At 36.1% G+C, this 25,414-nt stretch overlaps 1 protein-coding gene across 4 annotated transcripts in view; it reads right to left on the bottom strand.

Moving 5' to 3' along the window:
* Window positions 1-24,092, bottom strand: part of LOC132560801 (nuclear factor 1 X-type-like) — a 122,352-nt gene extending 98,260 nt beyond the window's left edge. For 3 of the 4 annotated variants that reach the window (XM_060225509.1, XM_060225502.1, XM_060225484.1), the window contains exon 1: window positions 14,354-14,442. In XM_060225509.1, coding sequence (XP_060081492.1) covers window positions 14,354-14,371 — 18 coding nt within the window. In that variant the 5' untranslated portion in view covers window positions 14,372-14,442. Of the gene's footprint in view, window positions 1-14,353; window positions 14,443-23,931 lie in introns of those variants that run through there. The other variant, XM_060225516.1, reaches the window with a different exon arrangement.
* Window positions 24,093-25,414: the final 1,322 nt, after the last annotated feature.

Consider the following 25,414-nt stretch of genomic DNA (forward strand, 5'->3'; position numbering starts at 1 on the left):
AACCCACAGGAACTTTTTAAGCACGTAAGGATAGGGTGCAAAAATGAAATAGGTGAACGGGTAAAAATACATTGAGATAAATTCAAAGTTTGATAAATTTTAAGACACTTTCTAGCCTTCATCATTAACATCTAGTAACTTGAATATAGGATTGTCTGGACGTTTTCCCCTAATCTCATTGAGACTAAAACTATTGCAAAGTAAAGGCTTTCGACATAGGCAATTACCACTGAAGGGTTGCCATGTAAGCGCGCGTTGTCTAATAACTAAATATCGTCTAACGTGTGTCTGCTCGCACGCACATTATCTATATGCTTGTATGTAACATATCTATGGCAATAACCGAAAAGTAATCGAGAAAACGATTAAGGTGAAAGTATTCCGGCAATTACGGGCTTCAAAATTTAGCCGTGTCTATTCAAACGCAGCATGATAGTGCATTACCTTATGTCGAAGTTTAATCGAAATGTTAAAGTTCCTTCAACTCAGAAATGAGGTATAAGTTTTGGAAAGACTCCGCACTTAGGAAAACATGTATCAAAAATTAATATATTCCACATAATATTTTAACGGCCGTTTTACACGTTTTTTATCCGTGCGGAATGTTGACACACGAGTTTCTTGGTCTGTCCGTCTCTACAGCAGTGTTAGACATGTTGAGCCGGACAATCAACAGTAAACTCGTTTCTTGACTTTCTTACCTGATGTGAATTTTCATATTATGTATATGACTTCGTCGCTTGATTTCTCGGTGAAATAAAACCTGTTTAGACGAGTTATCTGCTCTTGGACTAACAAGCGCTGGACATCCAACGATTACTGAACGCACGTGGTGTTCCTTGAGGTGACTAGCGCTATCAATCAGAAAACTAGACAATCCTCACGTTTAACACATTTGATTTGATCGAAACATGTTAAACTGATACTTTGAAATTATCTCCCTGGCTGGAAAATCGTTCTCCCTTTAAGTCATTTCATCTGACGAGCTGATAAAATTTCACATTCTTATGAAAACCTCGATATATCGGACACCTTTTTACATCAGAAATCTCAACATACTTAGTAAAGATAGAGCAAATTACATAGCCTGGAAATGAAGGATGACGCATTCTTTATTACAAGATGATATAGCAACAATTCGACAAGTGTATACCAAAGCCAGCCAAGCTTAGTTCGCAGAATATCGCATTTTTAAAATTCTATTTATTTACCTTTTATATTTCCTTCTTGGTATTGTATGAGTTTACAGAATTGCTGTTATTTTTATCCCAAAAACTTTCTATATCACTTGCCAAGGTCAGTAAGCTACTTTTCTGTCAACTGCCTACCACTTGTGTCATTATAGTAATTCTAATTCACTGACTGGGGAATTATTTTATTTGATTTTTTCGTCAAATTGTAAAAAGAAGATGGCCGTGCAATAACTGGGTAATTCTCGGACAGAGAAAGTCATGTTGACGTGCGTTAGAATTGCTAAATTATTTTTGGAACTACGTGTTGAAGAGGACTCGACAACTATGAAATCATTTTATTGTTGTATTTCTTGCTGATAGATCTCCCATTCATCACCAGATATGTTGAAAAAGATGAAGAATCATGTTCGTTGGTCATAGTATTTATAGCGTGTCCAATATCCATTGAATATTTCTTGATTTGGGCGATGTCCAGTTCAATGTCTCGTAGGGATTCAACTCACCCACACCCTGCCAGAATTGTTAATTATTAAACGGTTCTGGAAAACTAGAATATTGATCTTTGAGACTTCCCCTCCCCTCCGAAAAAAAAGCATGACGACGATGTTGTCAATTTGTTGTCGGGACAAATTCTTCGATAGTGTAGCTTTGCCTTAATTGAAGCTATTTCCTCGCTTACGTATGATACTTTTGCAGGTGATCTGAAAACCTGTTTGGTAAAATAGCTTTGTAATATGGGCTCTTTAATACGGAAATTCGTTAATGCGGAGTCAGAGGCACAAATTCGGACAAAGCGTAAGGTAAACAGAACACACATACATGATTTCGACTTCATAACTATTCTTCGGATGTTCATGTAAGTAACAAAACCTCAATAAACCGGATTCTTCGGAATCTGATACAAAACATCCGTAATCAGAACCGGTTCCTTAATGAATGTAAATACTGCAGACAGTGCTTTGAATCTTATATGGTATTTTTCTAGGCATTAATAATTTCTTATTCTGGCACAGATAGACGACATCGAAATCTACGGAGCTACTAATACATGGACCGGTCCCAAATCTACTCCCGTAATCAGGAAAAAACAGTTTACCTGGCTCAAAGGATTTCGTTTTATTTATTAAGATTATCACCACAAAGTTAACTTAAAATTTATGTCAATTTCGCAAATTATGATTTTTTATTGTTTAAGTAGCATTTTTCTGTTTTTACACTTTTGTCGTAATAAAGGATAGTGTCTTTGAGTGAAAAATATTGAAATGTTTATTATTTACAGTCTGATAAAAGAAACAGTATCTTATTTCAACTCTTCTTAATAAACTCATGTACAGAAAACAGAAAAAAGAAAAACTAAACTCTCTACGGTAAGTCACCCTCCACTCACACTTCCTGTCTAGTTCTCTGCCTCTCCCTCCACTCACACTTCCTGTCTAGTTCTCTGCCTCTCCCTTCACTCACACTTCCTGTCTAGTTCTCTGCCTCTCCCTCCACTCACACTTCCTGTCTAGTTCTCTGCCTCTCCCTCCACTCACACTTCCTATTTAGTTCTCTGTCTCTCCCTCCACTCACACTTCCTATCTAGTTCTCTGCCTCTCCCTCCACTCACACTTCCTATCTAGTTATCTGTCTCTCCCTCCACTCACACTTCCTATCTAGTTCTCTGCCTCTCCCTCCACTCACACTTCCTATCTAGTTCTCTGTCTCTCCCTCCACTCACACTTCCTGTCTTTAGTTCTCTGCCTCTCCCTCCATTCACACTTCCTGTCTTTAGTTCTCTGTCTCTCCCTCCATTCACACTTCCTGTCTTTAGTTCTCTGCTTCTCTCCATCTCACGCTTTTACTCCCAATTAATAACATGAAACAACGTCATCTTCTGCAAATATATACTTATTGTCAAATGTTGAGAAAGGAACAAAGTAAATTATATATAATTCTAATAATAGATTGAGTTTAAATCACATCGATATAATCAACTTATCTATATTTTCATCTTGCTAGTACTAAGAGTGGCACTACATTTCGATTAATTAAAATTCGAGCGAAAACGGGCGATATATTCATACAAAATCTGATTAAATGAAATACTCTCTACTTTAATTAAGCTCGCTTGACGAAAAATATGTTACAAAGGAGATCAGTAAATCACAGAATGATACAACTATCGTTATATTTTTGTTTCTCCTTTCAGATAGACTTTCAGCAATAGTCAGGAGACATTATTCATAGTAAACACGACAGGTGGCGCTTGTGACAAAATATTGCGAGCGACACCTGTCGGGGAAAACATGAACTATTTGATGTGCCCTCCCCTCGATATATTATGACCAGTGTCGTTATTATTGGAAAGAAAGAAACAAATAGTATCAGTCACGTTTTGGTTATTTACCTTCCTTTCAGAGACAGAACACGAACATATGGATATAAATAAATCGTGCATAATTGTCAGATTGAGGTCAGCACCTCGGACATAATCATCCAACTTCAAAAGTACTTCATTTGTGGTGGGTTAATTAATTTGTTGATGACCATACAAATTGTATGTACCTGGATAATAAAAACGTCGACGAAACAAAATTATAGTGTAATAATGGGTAAGAGAAAGCAAAAGTCACGGAAGCGTATCGGGGGCTGATATGATATATAAGATTCTGGACAAGGGGAACGATGAAAAGTAGAATTAGTACAGAACAATAACACCTAAATTGTTGCACGATTTTAGCGTTCTGTTGTCTACAACACACACCCTCTCAAGTAAAATTAAGCCTGATTTACCTGGTTCAACGGTTAGGTTTCGTCTACTCTAATAACGCAAACTATTTATAACGCTAAATAGGAATCTGCTTTTGTAATAACGCAAACTATATGCTTGTTACTGTGTAATGCTGGCTAGGTATCGGTTACTATTATGATCCTAATATGTATCGGCTGTTGTTATAACGCTTACTAGGTATTGGACTATTGTATTAACTCTAACTAGGTATCGGCTATTGTTATAACGCTAACTAGGTACCGACTATTGTAATAACTCTCACTAGGTATCGGTTACTGTTATGATCCTAATAGGTATCGGCTGTTGTTATAACGCTTACTAGGTATCGGCTATTTTAATAACGCTAACTAGGTATCGGCTATTGTTATAACTCTAACTAGGTACCGGTTATTGTAATAATGCTAACTAGGTATCGGCTATTTTAATAACGCTAACTAGGTATCGGACTATTGTAATAACGCTAACTAGGTGTCGGCTATTGTTATAACGCTAACCAGGCATCGGCTATTGTTATAACACTAACCAAATAACGGTTACGGTGATAATGTTAACTAGGTACTGGTTACTGTAATGACGCCAACCATGTACCGGTTAATACATGTTATAGTCACTGCTGAGATAGAGTATGTAAGGACCGTACATCCTCACAGAGTGCACTTTACTGGCGACGAAAACCGGAGCCACCGTAAGTACAAGGAACCCTAAATAAACAAGATAATTGTACCACCAAAACCAACCGGAACTGACTGAGAAACCCAACAAAAAACAACCTATCAGCAAATTATACCGCAGCCCTACGACACCTCCCGCCGTACAAACTAAATCTTCCAGAACTCTGAATAATGCAAAACGGAACTATTTGAGAAATTCCACAAAGAGTAAGTTTATTATTCTGAATTGAAAAGAGGATATACCCACCATATACATAGTATATAAATATCTATGATTTTTTTAGCTCATTTGTATCGTTTCATACGCCTTTATTCCTCTCAAAAATAATTATGTTCGACATTGTGAAAATAAAGGCCATCGTATTTATTAAAATGGAGATTCAGAAATTATTAAAGGAAGATATATATATATAAAAATGAAGTAAACATAACAAAAACAAACAAACAAACAAAACCGAAAAACACACACAGAAGATAAAAATAATACTTTAACAACAGTATTATGGAATCTTTTCATTTCGGGTTTACCTAGAAAATGTACGGGGATATTGTCACGTGTCCTCCTGATACTACAAACATCTGTACCTATCTGAAAGATAACCCGTGTATAACGATCAATACAGGAAATGTAGCACAATCAAACAATCGACAGGTGCAAAACACAGGTAACATCAGATTCCATTTCAACTAACACACACAGAATCAAAATTGTTCAGACAAACAAACAAAAATCTGTTGGAGTTTCTCATATAAGCTTATAGATGCTGTGCATGCCTAATGCGAAAACGGAGAATTTCTTTTTTAAATAAGATGCCTATTTTCGTCCTGATAAACTTTTTATTAAATATGTTATGTTGATGTTTAGATGTAAATTGCTATTCCATTCTTAATACACTTCCGTTGGTGAATGTTAAAATCAAATTTTCTGTAATTTGGTTTCCTTTTATTTTTCATAAAGAGCATTTAAACCCGAAACTATCAACATATGCAATGTCTGATCCAGGTAAAGTCTAAATGAAACAAATGTTTATCTATTAGGACCATAAAGTGAAATGATAAACATGTTTAGAGATAATTTAATTATAAATTAAGAGATAATACACAGACACTTCATATTAAATTAGAACGATAGCTAGACACTTGAGGTATTAACACTAGTGTTCGCTTACATCTTGTTAAAGATTAATAACGCTAACTTCCTCAAGTCCTCAGTATTAACTTAATGATTCCCCAACACTTCAACTGGATCTTACACGTGAGAAATATATTTGGTCATTAAAATAGTAAGTAGATTTAAGTGGATGACACACGGCTATCTAATATAGCCCCATTTAACACATCTGTGCGAGTCACCTTCTCCCTCTGTACCAAACAGTACAGCTTGAAAATCTAGAAATAAAATGAAAGTAAAAAATAAATGTTTATATCATAACATATGTTAACGACCGTAGCGACTAAACAATAACTGAGTCCATCAAATTAGGTGACCTGACCATATGGGGACATTGTACAAGTTTTACTTGCCGAAATATACGCCAATTAAAATCAAATTCAAGTTGTCTGTATTTTTCAATCGCCATATTGGTTAACTGAGCGTTTGAAAGAGTCGGTATTGCAAAGCTTCTAAAACGATGATGCTGAAAATGATAACCTCTCCCAGCACAAATTTAATATCGATATTTAACTGCTGTTTTTTTTTTGTCTCTATCACTTTAATTTATTCACGAAAGATATATTTATTTTCACACAAAAAATTATGATTTTTCACTTCAAACAAATTTCTTTTTTATACGACAAACCGAACGTTCTAGTTCCGAAATCACGTAAAATGTCGTCTGCCTCCTGGATCGCGGTCAAGGTCATACGCACAAACATATTTAACAACGTAAGGATATGGCAGCGCTCATGTGAAATAGTAAATCGACACCAAATGTGTGTCTTTTTTTATATTAAATATATTTTTTGGTGAATAAATAAATAATGTAACAAAAATCGTTTCCTAGCACACAGGTTTGCGTTTCCCGTTTATTTGCATCATGCCCACAGGACCCCAACAATACCTCGTTTTAAAGAAAAAAATATAAGCATTTCGTAAACATGGCGGCATTTTAAATTACAGTGATGTATAAACTTATCACCGGTGAAATTGCAATAATAATTATCATTTCATACAAGACTCTTCAAATTTAAAAAAAAATAAAATATAAAAAAAAACCTTATCGACCTTGATATTGCATAGCCATAAATGTGGAGATTAGAGTTGATAACGTTGAATACATAATTTGATGTCATAATTTAACGGTAATTATGTAAATAACATATAAGTCAGCGGAAATATCAGGCAACAATTCCGTATGTTCAACAAAAACAATCATGAATATTTGATATTTCAAATTGCAGCACGCGTGTTGTATTTGTTATTAGAATAAATTCCACACGGGCACGTGCATGGAACAAGTTATCAGAGTGGTAGCCGGGGCAGAGACCGACCCACATGTTGGTAGTGCGAAGATGAACTCGTCAGTGGTTCTGTAGTCTATACAAGCAATGCACGAGTGTCGACCAAGTATACATAAGGCCAGACAACGTGAGATGTATGCATATCGTTGGTCTAAACCGAGCCAGTAACTTTGTCTTGTGTCGTCCAGTTCAGACGGATTGTGTTCGTTCATTAAACTTACTTCTAACTTACAAGCTTGATTCTTAAGGTTCATACAGGGAACAAAGTCAAATCTCGTCACTTATACTAGGGTAAGGAAGCGAGATGGTTAATATTCGTTCTCCACAACCGGATCAGAAGAGAAACAATAACAAAACACTGTATATCAAGCAACGTCAGGCGATAGTCAATTGTCCTCAGTCAAACACTGTGTATCAAACATCAGGCGATAGTCAATTGTCCTCAGTCAAACACTGTGTATCAAACATCAGGCGATAGTCAATTGTCCTCAGTCAAACACTGTGTATCAGTCAAACACTGTGTATCAAACAGCATCAGACGATAGTCAATTGTCCTCAGTCAAACACTGTATATCAAACATCAGGCGATAGTCAATTGTCCTCAGTCAAACACTGTATATCATACATCAGGCGATAGTCAATTGTCCTCAATCAAACACTGTATATCATACATCAGGCGATAGTCAATTGTCCTCAGTCAAACACTGTGTATCAAACAGCATCAGACGATAGTCAATTGTCCTCAGTCAAACACTGTGTATCAAACAACATCAGGCGATAGTCAATTGTCCTCAGTCAAACACTGTATATCATACATCAGGCGATAGTCAATTGTCCTCAGTCAAACACTGTATATCAAACATCAGGCGATAGTCAATTGTCCTCATTGAAAAACTGTGTATCAAACAACATCAGGCGATAGTCAATTGTCCTCAGTCAAACACTGTGTATCAAACAGCATCAGACGATAGTCAATTGTCCTCAGTCAAACACTGTGTATCAAACAGCATCAGACGATAGTCAATTGTCCTCAGTCAAACACTGTATATCAAACATCAGGCGATAGTCAATTGTCCTCAGTCAAACACTGTATATCAAACATTAGGCGATAGTCATTTGTCCTCATTGAAACACTGTGTATCAAACAGCATCAGGCGATAGTCAATTGTCCTCAGTCAAACACTGTGTATCACACAGCATCAGACGATAGTCAATTGTCCTCAGTCAAACACTGTATATCATACATCAGGCGATAGTCAATTGTCCTCAGTCAAACACTGTGTATCAAACAGCATCAGACGATAGTCAATTGTCCTCAGTCAAACACTGTATATCATACATCAGGCGATAGTCAATTGTCTTCAGTGAAACACTGTATATCAAACATCAGGCGATAGTCAATTGTCCTCAGTCAAACACTGTGTATCACACAACGTCAGGCGATAGTCAATTGTCCTCAGTGAAACACTGTATATCAAACATCAGGCGATAGTCAATTCCCCAGTCAAATAAGTTGAAACATTTATCAATGGTCTTCTCTGTAGATCAATATCACATTGTTGTCGATTACAGACAGATACTTAATTGTTGTAGGAAGCACAGGAAAAAGCAAGATTTTTTTACTCATTGTCTTTCAAATAGTGAGACCGAATGGTCAAATAGACCTCTCTAACAATCATAAGACAAAGGTCAACTGGCGCCTGTAAAACCCCGTCTGATTAAAAATGAAATTGATGAGGTACATGTATATAAATAGACAACCATGAACTGTCGAATAGAAGGTGGATAGTTATAGTCATTACAAAACAGTAACTATATGATACGGATAGCAGAGGGGAGATTATTGTGAGTACATGTTTGACGACATACAGGTTTAAACATTTAATTTCATGTTACTTACATATTTCATGTTTTGAAGTTATACAACGAAAAATACTTTCTTACATCTTGCATCGAAAAGCTACCATTGAATGATCCATTTAAGGAATTAAAGAAACATCATTCAAGTCTGAATATAGTTATGTGAAGTTCGTTTTGAGAAACAAATCTATTTGACACCGCGAAAGATATCGCGCTATCAGAACAGGATCCATGATCAATATGTCAGGACATGCAGTTCAGCGCCATAATTAGGGGCGGGTCTCTCCGTCAACTCCGCCCACTGAATCAGCGAACAGGAAAACCTTCATTATATAACAACTTGTAATACGGTAGTTTCATCTGTAGCGAATCAAATCAACCACATTCATTATGCTGGTTTATAAACAACAAAAGGCCTGTGATAAATTATTTATCTTTGTCGTTCAATCGTCTTTGAAATATTCCAGTGCATGCGACGAAAAAAACTCTTTGTTTGACCACAAAGATATTCTCAGTTTAGCTTATAGACAACCCATACCTTCACAAGAAAAAGACATCATAATACTGTCTCCGAAACATTATACAAAAGCACAGCATAACATCTTGCGATAGTTTCACCGCTTTGTGGCGACACTAGAATACGTGTCCTTTAGTTTCTAGAGCGTTATTTTTGATAGTAGGAACAAGTAGGGTCGCACTCCAAACGCTTGACCGGTAAGGCATGATGACAAGCACAATTTCAGTGGAACATGAAGACCATAAACAACGATGGATTCGTAGAATATCATTAACATATTACAGAACACGTGGTGGGATGATTGTAAAAACACCAATAGGGGAACATAACAGTTTGATTTCGGGCCCAAAGATTGACTGTTCACGCCCGAAATATGAGTTTTCCGTATAAAAGCCTGTATTCATGAAATTCCATTGTGCGTTGATTAATAGTTTCCACCCATTATTTTGTTCTCGTTTTTTAGTTTAGCTAACACATACTTGCTGTGTGTTGGCCTGTTGGGATGAGCCTTCCCAGACAATAAAGGACGAGGTCGCTTGTGTAATCATGCACAAACCCCTTACCAACACTCACATTTTATAGCTAATTAATAGCAACGTACATAAGTCTGTCTCGTGCAAGTCTAAATACGAGCGAATGGTAGTTCTTGAAATACCCCGAAAACCCAAACGCATAGTCTATTGTCTGTTTATCACTATCAGGGAGTTCTTCTGATCTGTAACACATGGTGATAATACCAATTCTGATTAAAAATTCTTCAGGTGAATCCGTAAAATATACACAAATTAAATTTGAAGGTCATGCAGCCAAGTTTAACAATAGTGACAAATCTACTTTGCAATCATTGAGCTCGGCTTGAAGATTCTGTCGAAAATGCAAAACTTTTAAACTTTTCGTTAAACTTTCTTTATAATCCTCAAATGATCGCTGGTAAAACAGACATTACGATATCGATTACTGGTAATAATGCATTTTGATTTGCGTCCTTAATTATTGCAGTCTCTGTCAGTATTACAGTCTCTTTGTGTTTCTTTCACAAATAACTCTAACAATGTGTTACTGTTCACACTAACTCTGACTATGCGTTACTGTATACACTAACTCTTTCTATGTGTTGCTGTTTACACAAACTCTGTCTATGTGTTGCTGTTTACACTAACCTAACTCTGACTATGTGTTACTGTTTACACTAACTCTGACTATGTGTTACTGTTTACACTAAATCTGACTTTGTGTTACTATTTACACTAACTCTGACTATGTGTTACTGTTTACACTAACTCTGACTATGTGTTACTGTTTACACTAACTCTGACTATGTGTTACTGTTTACACTAACTCTGACTATATGTTACTGTTTACACTAACTCTGACTATATGTTACTGTTTACACTAACTCTGACTATGTGTTACTGTTTACACTAACTCTGACTATGTGTTACTGTTTACACTAACTCTGACTATGTGTTACTGTTTACACTAAATCTGACTTTGTGTTACTATTTACACTAACTCTGACTATGTGTTACTGTTTACACTAACTCTGACTATGTGTTACTATTTACACTAACTCTGACTATGTGTTACTGTTTACACTAACTCTGACTTTGTGTCACTGTTAACACTAACTCTGACTATGTGTTACTGTTTACACTAATTCTGACTATGTGTTACTGTTTACACTGAATCTGACTTTGTGTTACTATTTACACTAACTCTGACTATGTGTTACTGTTTACACTAACTCTGACTTTGTGTTACTGTTTACACTAATTCTGACTATGTGTTACTGTTTACACTAATTCTGACTATGTGTTACTGTTTACACTAATTCTGACTATGTGTTACTGTTTACACTGAATCTGACTTTGTGTTACTATTTACACTAACTCTGACTATGTGTTACTGTTTACACTAAATCTGACTTTGTGTCACTGTTAACACTAACTCTGACTATGTGTTACTGTTTACACTAAATCTGACTTTGTGTCACTGTTAACACTAACTCTGACTATGTGTTACTGTTTACACTAATTCTGACTATGTGTTACTGTTTACACTAATTCTGACTATGTGTTACTGTTTACACTAACTCTGACTATATGTTACTGTTTACACTAACTCTGACTATATGTTACTGTTTACACTAACTCTGACTATGTGTTACTATTTACACTAACTCTGACTATGTGTTACTATTTACACTAACTCTGACTATGTGTTACTGTTTACACTAACTCTGACTATATGTTACTGTTTACACTAACTCTGACTATATGTTACTGTTTACACTAACTCTGACTATGTGTCACTGTTTACACTAAATCTGACTATGTGTTACTATTTACACTAACTCTGACTATGTGTTACTGTTTACACTAACTCTGACTTTGTGTCACTGTTAACACTAACTCTGACTATGTGTTACTGTTTACACTATCTCTGACTATGTGTTACTGTTTACACTAATTCTGACTATGTGTTACTGTTTACACTGAATCTGACTTTGTGTTACTATTTACACTAACTCTGACTATGTGTTACTGTTTACACTAATTCTGACTATGTGTTACTGTTTACACTAATTCTGACTATGTGTTACTGTTTACACTAAATCTGACTTTGTGTCACTGTTAACACTAACTCTGACTATGTGTTACTGTTTACACTAATTCTGACTTTGTGTTACTGTTTACACTAACTCTGACTATGTGTTACTGTTTACACTAAATCTGACTTTGTGTCACTGTTAACACTAACTCTGACTATGTGTTACTATTTACACTAATTCTGACTATGTGTTACTGTTTACACTAATTCTGACTTTGTGTCACTGTTAACACTAACTCTGACTATGTGTTACTGTTTACACTAATTCTGACTTTGTGTTACTGTTTACACTAACTCTGACTATGTGTTACTGTTTACACTAAATCTGACTTTGTGTTACTATTTACACTAAATCTGACTTTGTGTTACTATTTACACTAAATCTGACTTTGTGTTACTGTTTACACTAAATCTGACTTTGTTTACACTGAATCTGACTGTTTACACTAACTCTGACTATGTGTTACTGTTTACACTAAATCTGACTTTGTGTCACTGTTAACACTAACTCTGACTATGTGTTACTGTTTACACTAATTCTGACTATGTGTTACTGTTTACACTAATTCTGACTATGTGTTACTGTTTACACTAAATCTGACTTTGTGTTACTGTTTACACTAACTCTGACTATGTGTCACTGTTTACACTAACTCTGACTATGTGTCACTGTTTACACTAACTCTGACTATGTGTCACCGTTAACATTAACTCTGACTATGTGTTACTGTTTACACTATCTCTGACTACAAGCATTTGATGATGTTGATAAAGGATTATTGATATTTAGTGTGTGGGTAACAAACGTGGGTGAAGGCTGGTTGATGTTTAGTGTGTAGGTAACAAACGTGGGTGAAGGCTGGTTGATGTTTAATGTGTGGGTAACAAACGTGGGTAAAGGCTGGTTGATGTTTAATGTGTGGGTAACAAACGTGGGTAAAGGCTGGTTGATGTTTAATGTGTTGGTAACAAACGTGGGTAAAGGCTGGTTGATGTTTAGTGTGTGGGTAACAAACGTGGGTAAAGGCTGGTTGATGTTTAGTGTGTGGGTAACAAACGTGGGTAAAGGCTGGTTGATGTTTAGTGTGTGGGTAACAAACGTGTAAAGGCTGGTTGATGTTTAGTGTGTGGGTAACAAACGTGGGTAAAGGCTGGTTGATGTTTAGTGTGTGGGTAACAAACGTGGTAAAGGCTGGTTAATGTTTAGTGTGTTGGTAACAAACGTGGGTAAAGGCTGGTTGATGTTTAGTGTGTAGGTAACAAACGTGGGTAAAGGCTGGTTGATGTTTAGTGTGTGGGTAACAAACGTGGGTAAAGGCTGGTTGATGTTTAGTGTGTAGGTAACAAACGTGGGTAAAGGCTGGTTGATGTTTAGTGTGTGGGTAACAAACGTGGTAAAGGCTGGTTAATGTTTAGTGTGTTGGTAACAAACGTGGGTAAAGGCTGGTTGATGTTTAGTGTGTAGGTAACAAACGTGGTAAAGGCTGGTTGATGTTTAGTGTGTGGGTAACAAACGTGGGTAAAGGCTGGTTGATGTTTAGTGTGTAGGTAACAAACGCGGGTAAAGGCTGGTTGATGTTTAATGTGTGGGTAACAAACGTGGGTGAAGGCTGGTTGATGTTTAATGTGTGGGTAACAAACGTGGATAAAGGCTGGTTGATGTTTAGTGTGTTGGTAACAAACGTGGGTAAAGGCTGGTTGATGTTTAGTGTGTGGGTAACAAGTGGGTATATGAACCACGAAGAATGACTATGGAACTGAGCGACTTGAAAGTTGCGTAAGCTGATAATGAATTTCAGGATTGTTTTCTATCAACGTGATGAAAATGATAAAGCGTTTCTGTTAAAGCAGCGACGTGTAAATATGACACATTTATTGTGTAAAAAGACACGGCCTTCAGTGTACATGTCAGTCTATAAACCTCACGCATCTATTGTATAACTGAGTGACTTTACTATGTGTACCGATGAATGAGCACCGCTCCGGGCAGTGGTAGTGTAAAACAACCCTGACAACGGTAGTCATGAAACAGATTCGAAGTGACGTGAGCACATGTTAGCAATAACTGATGACGTTCAACAAAATAGCCTTCACCTTTGACACTCTTATCTTTATGGGTAATTTTGGTAATCTGCAGTTACGTAAAATTACAAGAAGGATGGTTAGGTCTCCAATTTATTATTATATTCGATTATCACGGCACTATCTTCCCTTATCTTAAATCACATATATATCTACAAGTAATAGTTATCAATATTGCTCAATCTACCTGTATTCCAAACAGCATACCAAAAACGACAGAAATTCGTTCCGGAAAGTAGCGGTCAAAATCCTTCTGTATGACTGCAGATGTACCAGAAATGTCTTCAATGAATGTGTTCAATGGATGAGTTGTATTCCTTCCTAGCTAGTGCAGTTATGCTGGTTTTGCGGAAGAGGAATGACTTACGCGAAAACATAAATTCATGTCATTGTCATTTTGGCAAGTGCTTTACTATAGAATTCTCTCGAGAACCGGTGTCACGATGTGTAATGTGCTTCCCGTGGTTTTGGTTACACGCGTTGCCTATTATGATTGCTACTGTTAAATCTTTTGAGTAACCTGTTGGGTATGATCACGGACTTATATACACATATGTATATAAGTCCGTGGTATGATATATTACAATTTTGTAAAGTAAGATCCTGATGCCACCTTTCCTTTAATAAGTATTGGAGAAGGAAAAAGATGACATAGACCTGCATTAATGTATTAGTAATAAAACATACAGAAAGAAAAACTTCATAAACTTTCCTACTTTCAGCATATTATGAGGATTTGCCAGATATATTTTTAATAAAAAAGACTTACACGGGTATAGAACTCGATTTAGGCGAACTGCGTCTTCTTGGCCGTAAAACAGTAAACAAAATCGATGTCTTTGAATATTGTTATATGTAAGTACACTAATGGTAAATGAAACCTAATGATAATAATGTTGACAGTGTCACGGCCACTAATAAAACAAAGACAGAAAGGAGAGGTGTGCGCAAGTCTGAACGAGTGCAAGTTATTCCTGTACCCAGCACGTCCGAGTGTGATTGTCATTGACGGAAAAAGCTACTTATGTCGACTGACGTTTTACAGCTCCATCATTACCATTGGAACAGCAGCCGTGCTCTCAGATAGAAATAGCGCGGGAGAAAAAAAACTGTGTGACACTTTGTTGTTCTGCGCGTGCAGACACGATAATGAGACAGTTTTACAGTAGCATTCGTCATCAATTACAACTATCAGATCCCCACCCTGTCAAGGTCACCAGTTAAACTCGTCAAGGTCACGATAATTACTCTCTCAAGGCCACCTCGAGCGATTGATAAGAGTGAACCGATACGGGTTGTTGGTGTTGAGGTTAGAGTAGTGATTAACCTGAAGATGAGGTCGTGATCGAATACGCAGTCGAAATGATGGAGAGACGTATTACAGTAAATGGAGATTGACGGAAGAGAACGCATTTGGTTCCTTATCATTGGGGTATTGATAACGATAACCTGAAGAATGATGTCGTGATTAAATGATAGTTGTACAATTTACTTAATAACTGAAGAATATGATATTCAAAATAAGTCAATCATTTCTAACTCTAAAGCTAACTGCGAGTCTGCTTTGTGTATCGTAGAAGACAGCAATTTTACATCAAACCTGTGATAAAATCATTGGACATCAGATGAAGTTGACAAATCGTACAATACTCTCTCGGATTCCAATAAAATGTTAACACTTTCAATTGAATGCACACTGCGATAAGTTAAGGTGTGATAACGGAGCAGACAGGAGCCTGGTATCGGCGAGGCACTCCTCACCTACCGATCAAATAGTAACTCAAGAATGTATCTGAATCCACAAAACAATGACTGTTATTCACATAAAAATGGACTTGAAATGATAACCCTATAACCCCAAAACGTTACAACATTTCACAGAGACAATAACTGTGAGTTTTGTTCTACTACGTCATGTACTAAGAAACTTTAACAGGAATTTTCGATTATAGTGGGCGATGGGCGTACACAGATTCTACCTCTTTGCTGTGGCTCTGAGATAACCTTGCTAACGAGGTCGCAATTAAGTGAACTAGCAAGCGGAAACATTGTGGTTTGAAAATGTCAAGACAAGGGGAATACATTTCTACCTCTTCAGAAAAAAAAATAGTCGTTTAGCTTTAACCTCAAACACGATGTGATTGTCCGGTTAAACATAACATGTTAATATGATACTGGTCATTTTCAGAATAAGTAAGTTTCTGTACGTACATCAACATTGATTGATGGACTTCTCTATATTCTCCTGTCAATGACGTCGACCTGAACGATAGCGCCCGGTATGGAAGAATGATTTAATTAACGATTTGTTATATTATTTATCGTACATACACAACATGTTTTCGCTCACTCTGAACCAAGAACAAAATTACCATATTTCACAAGGCTGCAGTATTGTGCATGGCGACTTGACGCCGACAATCTGTTTCGCGTGATGATTCTGTGCTTTCGGTCAGTAAATTACTTTTTTTGTATATTGTGTTTGGTCCAGACACGAATCCATTTTAAAATAGGGCGCATGGCTTTTTATTATATAATATATACAGGCTATACGTCCAAACTGTATTCTGTTGACGTACACCGAATTGAGTTTTATACATATCGTTGTAAACTACAATGGAATCGGATCCGCGGTCTTGTTTAATTCAATCTTGTGCGTTCTTAATTGATGCGTTTCTGATATTAATAGTTGTTACTAAAAAAAGACATTTGTTTTGTCGTTTTCCACTTTTCGCGTACTTATAAAACGTCATGTAACAACAGCAGTGATTTAAGATCTTCATACTTTAACTGTTCACGAAGGTAGAGCCAACGAGTTGATCAATTCCTAAGTAAGTTTACTGACTTACAAAAACGCTTGAGAACAGAGGAAAAGTGTTGTTACTATTTCCGGAATATCTTACCCCTGTGTTGGTTCCTGTGACTAAAACTAGAATTCAAGTATATTTTTGTTAATATATTAATTTTTTCTGGAAAACTTGTTGATATCGATATATTGATCTCTCTATAGCACAGTACCCTACACAAAGAAAGCATTCCAAGACACTATAAAAGAGGTTATGGTGACGAGATCAAACAATTAAAACCACTATTATGGTAACTGGTACACTGATTTTCTTTCAGACCGTCTTTAGGTGCTCATTTTTATTGCCCCGGTTTGTAAGGAGGCTGTGATCTATAACCACAACCATTCAACCAGTTGATATTTAAGGAAATTAAAAGCAAATAAATCGGGTTTTTTCAATTAGAGGAGCACTACTGTAGTTCTCGAAATCATAAAATTAAATAACCAATAGTGTTGGACATGATTTTCGCCGTTTGTTTTTGTGTTTTTTGTTTGTTTTTTGTTTTGTTCATCATAGCTGAAGCGCATTACCTTACGATGAAGAAGTTATCGAAGTAGAACATACAGAAACTTGTGTGGGTAAAGTGATTATTTTATTATCAATATCGTGACATTTCACATAAAATCACGTATAGACATAAACCGATAGCTGTTCAGACACTGGTGAAAATCCCAACCATATGTACGCCAGATGTCGCATTGGACATTTTGATTCTGCGTGTCCAAATATAATATTAATCATAATTTGTTCTGACGAGAAAGGACATTGTCTCGCATCAAGGTTTCACTTCAACTATGTTAAAGCAAATCAGCATATGTATATTGTAGATGTACATTGACCTAAAGGACGACATCGTAATCAAAACTACTCCCTCCTTCGTCTTACCGAGAAAACAATTCGACAAAATCTATTTCCGAGTAAGAAAAAGCTTTGTGACCTCAAAGTCGACAAACATAATTGTTCGTGATATTAATTACATATTGTCGACCCACCATAAGATCTGCACACCCGTTTGATAGATGACGTCACTTGGTGAAGGTCTGTATTTAGACGGCATGGTTTCTAGCATCTAAGTGGACGATTGGGGAAAACATTTTTCATTGCAATCAGGAGATTAACTTTAAGCATAATCTGCAATATTTGTAAGGACCGAGTTAAGACAAACGCTATACATTTCAAACGCCCTCCAAGATGTGTAGGTCACGAGGCATTAAGTTATTTGCTAGTGACGTATTAGGTTGTCTATACCCTCTTCAGTACTTAATGACAATTTTCCGTGCCCGCTCGAGGGACATAGTGATACACTAGGGTTTTCACATACTCTCGAGGGATATAGTGATGCACTAGGTTTTTCACACCCTCTCGAGGGACATAGTGATACACTAGGGTTTTCATGCCCGCTCGAGGGATATAGTGATACACTAGGGTTTTCACACCCTCTCGAGGGATATAGTGATACACTAGGCTTTTCATGCCCTCTCAAAGGACATAGTGATACACTAGGGTTTTCATGCCCGCTCGAGGGATATAGTGATACACTAGGCTTTTCACACCCTCTCGAGGGACATAGTGATACACTAGGTTGTTCACACCCTTTTGAGGGACATACTGATACACTAGACTTTTCACACCCTCTCGAGGGACATTGTGATGCACTAGGGTTTCACACCCGCTCGAGGGACTTAGTGATACACTAGGCTTTTCACACCCTCTCGAGGGATATAGTGATGCACTAGGGTTTCTATGCCCTCTCGAGGGATATAGTGATGCACTAGGGTTTCCATGCCCTCTCGATGGATATAGTGATACACTAGGCTTTTCATGCCCTCTCGAGGGACATAGTGATACACTAGGCTTTTCATACCCTCTCGAGGGATATAGTGATATACTAGGGTTTCCATACCCTCTCGAGGGATATAGTGATACACTAGGCTTTTCATGCCCACTGTGTAGTGTAATTAAAATTTGATCCTATGATATGAAGTAATATTTTCACAATATCTATCAGAGTTGTCGTTCTTTAAAGATATCGTACAAAAAAACTCGGAAAACTTGATACTTTTCACGTCAAGTACTATGATGTGTGGAAATATGAAAACTTATCACTTGTATTTTCATTGTAAATATTGAATATTGAATCTTATGTGTGCATCAATTTCCTGGAAGTTTTTTTGTTTTGGTTTTTATTGCTATTTATTTCTTTCTCGGTCTTGTAAGTTAAATATACATTATATCACTCACAAGAGCTACAAATTGACAAATTTCAAAATAAAAATGTAGAGGACAAAATACAGTTTGTTGACATAACGTCACTGTCTACATCGTGATATCATAATCGATTTCAGACGGCGAATTCAATGAAGAAAGCTCCAGGACATATACGCAAAAATATCACATAGGTGAATTTAATGCATTTAACAGATGAATTATGCGACATAATTTTATATTTCACTCCGAAAAAAAATGAAATAATGTGATTGGATTAGGTTTGTCACGTTCACTATAACGATAAAGTGATACGGCGTTTTCATGTCCACTCCTTTCATATCCACTCCAAAACAGAAACAGTTTAACAAGCTTGTGATGTCCTCTTCTAGGTTGTGTGAAAAAGCATAATGAAGACATGATGCTCTGCTAGGAAAGAAAAAAGATAATTATCGTTTTCCATTATATGTTCCTAGAGAAGCAAGGATACATATATATTGTGAGTGTCAAGGGTTAGTTATAAAGCTAAGTTTTCATCCTGAATGTTTAACCCTCACATAAACCAACAAACACACACTAAAATTCAACACGTCCCGACATCTCGTGAGGATTTTGTACTTAGCTATCTCTCGGAATAGACAGTTAGTAGAAATAACTTTTAACAACTTGGCTGGCGAATCTACTGCACTTTACCCGTACAAATACATTCATCATGTGTTGGTTATAATAGATACGGCGTATATAATTAAATCAGAGATTTGGTTCCTCGTTAAACAAGGTAAAATTAACATGGATATTTCAGATTTTACACATGACGTAGGCAACTCGAACAAAAATAGGATTATGTATTACTGGGAAGGACGGTGTCGACACAAAATAATACTGATATACAAACTGTACTGGTATATACCGAATACTTATTTATCCGTGTTATATACTGATTTATCTGTATTTACATCCTGATTTATCTGTCGTAATGTATTAATTCATCTGTTATCATAACTTATTTATCCGTCGTTATGTATCTGTTGTTAAAACTGATTTATTTTTGTTATAAACTGATTTATCTGTTATTGTAACTGATTCATCTGTTGTTACATATTGATTTATCTGTTGTTACATATTGATTTATCTGTTATATATTGATTTATCTGTTATATATTGATTTATCTGTTGCTACCTATAGATTTATCTGTTACATATTGATTTATCTGTTATATATTGATTTATCTGTTATGTATTGATTTATCTGTTGTTACCTATAGATTTATCTGTTGTTACATATTGATTTATCTGTTATTTATTGATTTATCTGTTGTTACCTATAGATTTATCTGTTGTTACATATTGATTTATATGCTATATATTGATTTATCTGTTGTTACATATTGATTTATCTGTTATATATTGATTTATCTGTTGTTACCTATAGATTTATCTGTTACATATTGATTTATCTGTTATATATTGATTTATCTGTTATGTATTGATTTATCTGTTGTTACCTATAGATTTATCTGTTGTTACATATTGATTTATCTGTTATATATTGATTTATCTGTTGTTACCTATAGATTTATCTGTTGTTACATATTGATTTATATGCTATATATTGATTTATCTGTTGTTACATATTGATTTATCTGTTATATATTGATTTATCTGTTGTTACCTATAGATTTATCTGTTGTTACATATTGATTTATCTGTTATATATTGATTTATCTGTTGTTACCTATAAATTTATCTGTTGTTATATATTGATTTATCTGTTATTATATATTGATTTATCTATTGTTACATATTGAATTATCTGTTGTTATATACATATTTATCTGTAATTTATTGATTTATCTGTTGCTGGTTACTGCCTTATCTGTAGATGTATTTGAACAGGTGAGGATATAGTTTTCAAATACATTTAGTCTTATTTGAATAGTTTTAATATAACGAAAATGAGATCCAACGTCCGAGTGTCCTGGATTTAGTGAAGGTCGGTATTATTCTGAAGATGGATTCTTGATGAAATACAGAGTCTGGATCAGGATAATTATCCATGTAAACATAATAGATGACAGGACAACATCTGATGAAATACAGAGTCTGGATCAGGATAATTATCCAAGTAAACATAACAGATGACAGGACAACATCTGATGAAATACAGAGTCTGGGTCAGGATAATTATCCAAGTAAACATAATAGATGACAGGACAACATCTGATGAAATACAGAGTCTGGATCAGGATAATTATCCAAGTAAATATAATAGATGACAGGACAACATCTGATGAAATACAGAGTCTGGATCAGGATAATTATCCAAGTAAACAATACATGACAGGACAACATCTGTCAGAAGATCACAACTGGATTTATTGGCATATACTAAGTAAATCGTCCTTAGAACAGTTTTTGTTTAAATACTTTTAAGTAAATAAAAGTTAAGTAATTCAACATATAGTTCCAAGTCAATAAAGAATTCGTAAAACGAAAAACACCCACCTTAAACGCCCCGAGTTTATCGTGTATAAAAAAAGATATGTACTCATCAGTTGATTAAGTAAATAGGTACGTGTCTGATATCTTTCTCTTGCCATTTTAAACATGTCAGTTGTGCCTGATTATCTGATGTTTTGTTAAGATATAAACATGTATATTGGCGGAATGTTAACAAGGAGGAGATGATAATGATTTTCGTTACTCATGGTCTGACCTCTGTTGTGACCTTCGCCACTTGACTCCCGTACCATGGAGATATATACCTGTAAATTTACTGACCAAACTGACTTTTACCATAGAGAGCTGGTTACAACATTTAATAAACATAGTTTTGTTACATACTATTGTATGCTATGTACAGACTGTAACATAAAGGTATTACACAGGGATATGTGTTTAAAAGTGTTTAGTGTGACTTTCTAAACCAAGGCTGAAAAAATCGTGTCGTAACAAAGCTATCAGCGAGCTAATAAAGCTAAAGTATTTCAAATTTTCACACTTTCGATAATTATGTACCGACAAACTGAAGTCCAACTGAAAATCATTGAAATGAAGACAAAATACAAACAACAAAAATACAGGAAACATTCGAAGTGGTGGTGGGAGTACACGCAACATCAAAATACACGAATACATTAGGGGAAATCATGGTGTACGGAATTGGAACTGGTTATCAGGCAAGACACCTCTCCATTACCACAATCATTTTATTGATACTGTATTGATTTCAAGATATGTCAAAATAAGAATAATTTCAACTTCAGATAATACGCTGAATAAAGACAAATATTAATGAAATAAAACCGATTTCTCTAAATTTATCAAAGGGACACTAAAACAATATATCACACATCAAATTATATGTAAAAAAAAACTACACAAATGGGCTGCATGGTCAAGAGAGTTTTAACGGCGAGGATTTAAGTCATCTTCCTCAGATGATCCCGGATAAATACCTCGTCTAATGGTCCAAGAGATATATCCGGTCTAATGATCCTGGAGAGATACCCTGTCTAATGATCCAGGAGAGATACCCTGTCTAATGATCCAGGAGAGATACCAGGTCTAATGATCCAGGAGAGATACCAGGTCTAATGATCCAGGAGAGATACCAGGTCTAATGATCCAGGAGAGATATCCGGTCTTATGATCCAGGAGAGATACCCGGTCTAATTGCCCAGGAGACATAATAGAATCGTCCCCAACCTTGAGGGTGAGACAGTGATATTTCCAACCCGAGGGGTAATTATTGTTGTTGTCTAATCCGAGGCTCTGCCATCACCCCGAGGATTGGATATTTCTCTGTCACACCCTCTGAGGGTAGGTGATGATTATTTTTCTCCCACCCCATTATTTCCGCCATGGTACAAGCGTCTGAATGGCGCATGAACATTACGATTCATGTTTCATGACGTCACCGATTGCATGTAAATCATTACGGAACATAATATAGATAGTAAAAAAATAAATCATATTCATCAATTCATCATTCACAATATAGTATTTCATATACATTATATCAATGAAATGGATCAACATATGCGATATATACCACATTCATATATAAACAGTCGTTTTTTCTCGCTGTCACTTCAAAGCGTACACTTGCCGACATGACAAACAGAAGTTCATGTTTTGCAGTCGTAACAATATCACCGGTGTCAAACATTTGGACTTTAAACATGAAATATGTTCTTATGGGGCGAAAAGTGTCAACTATTTTCTCCATCCTACCATTTGCACCTACTCTCACCACACTTCCTACTTTGAAGCTCATGATTGATACCAATTCTGTTAGGTTAAGTTTGGATTTGTTTCAGGAAACCGATAGCTTGCAGACGATGTTTGTTTACAATCCAGAAGTAGTTCCGGTCGAACTTCCGGTTTAGCACGTGCTGATCTTTTCCGGCTAAAATGAGAGACACGGCTGTGAATGGTGGAAAAATACCCTGTCAAATGATCCAGGAGAGATACCTGGTGTTATGACCAAATGAAATACCCTGTCTAATGACCAGATGAAATACCCTGTCTTATGATCCAGGAGGGATACCCTGTCTAATGATCCAAGGGAGATACCCCGTCTAATGATTAGATGAAAAACCCGGTCTAATGATCAGATGAAATACCCTACCTAATATCATCAGTCTAAGATACAGTAGAACATATGTCCATAGACAATAAAACAGTTAAACTGCACAAGAATTCGACTTACTCTGTCCCGCCTCCGTGTTGTGTTTTAGATGTAGCGAATCGGACACACGCCCCCATTATCTCGAATATTCTCGCTACATAGCTGGGCACGGTTCACTTCCATTCATTTCGGTCAGTGCAGGTTATTGCACCCAGAGGCGATAGATATGGAAGAAGAGAGCCAAAGTGCTGTTGGAGGGTAGATATGTTGTTTCTGTGTATCGTTATGCACTAATCGACAGTGACATCAGGTTCTTTTGCATAATACTCTCCGGCAAATATCACGCCTTACTTTCCACATATGTTAATTTGTCCATTTGGCCTCAAACAATGAAACAGTTTGATTCAATTTGATATTTGGTACAGCTGATCATGTCATAAATGGACATACCTCACTTGTGGTTTGTTGGTTTCTGTTCTACGGTTACATTGAAAATAATGTTATTTTTCAATTTGATTCCCTATAAAATATTTACTTCATTTGTAAGATTTTAAAATTAATTGAAAATTCTTTCTTTCCTTTCTTTAGCCAAGTTGCAAGGACGTTAGTCGTCAAAGCTTTAAATTAAGGACAGAAACTTAAAAAGCATCATCCAGATTAAGTACTTTTAAAAATGGCGAGCGGGAGAAATGGCGAGTAGACATCTATTATGATATTGATTCTGTAAAATTGTAACCATATCATAGGGTTCATGTAAATCTTACAGCTAAAGAAATCACTTTGTATCGCATTATAAAGAATCATCTATATTTTCTGGTCAATATTTTGCATATTATATTTATGAAAGTAATGGCGTCACATGTCTCAATGAAAACATGAGAATGTTTATTCAAATCTGCATAAGAAAACTAGGCCCAGATAACATATGACTGAATGTAATAATTCTGGAACAATGATGGAGAGCTGGACTTTCAGAACTATGTTAGAGAGCTGTCCACTATTACGGTCTTTCGGCCTTTCAGCGGACGAGATTGAAGAGTATAGAATGCAGTTTGGAAGTTCACTTCTGAACTGTGTTGGACAACTATACTCTTTGTAAACTGTGTTGGACAGCTATACTCTATGTAGACTGTGTTGGACAGCTATACTCTTTGTGAACTGTGTTGGACAGCTATATTCTGTGTGAACTGTGTTGGACAGCTATACTCTTTGTGAACTGTGTTGGACAGCTATACTCTTTGTGAACTGTGTTGGACAGCTATACTCTATGTGAACTGTGTTGGACAGCTATATTCTGTGTGAACTGTGTTGGACAGCTATACTCTTTGTGAACTGTGTTGGACAGCTATACTCTTTGTGAACTGTGTTGGACAGCTATATTCTGTGTGAACTGTGTTGGACAGCTTTATTCTGTGTGAACTGTGTTGGACAGCTACACTCTTTGTGAACTGTGTTGGACAGCTATACTCTATGTGAACTGTGTTGGACAGCTATATAGTCTTTGTGAACTGTGTTGGACAGCTATACTCTTTGTGAACTGTGTTGGACAGCTATATTCTATGTG

This window comes from Ylistrum balloti, unplaced genomic scaffold, assembly GCF_031769215.1.
Source record: "Ylistrum balloti isolate Yb309-2 unplaced genomic scaffold, AGI_CSIRO_Ybal_v1 Utg369668, whole genome shotgun sequence".
Classification (NCBI taxonomy): domain Eukaryota; kingdom Metazoa; phylum Mollusca; class Bivalvia; order Pectinida; family Pectinidae; genus Ylistrum; species Ylistrum balloti.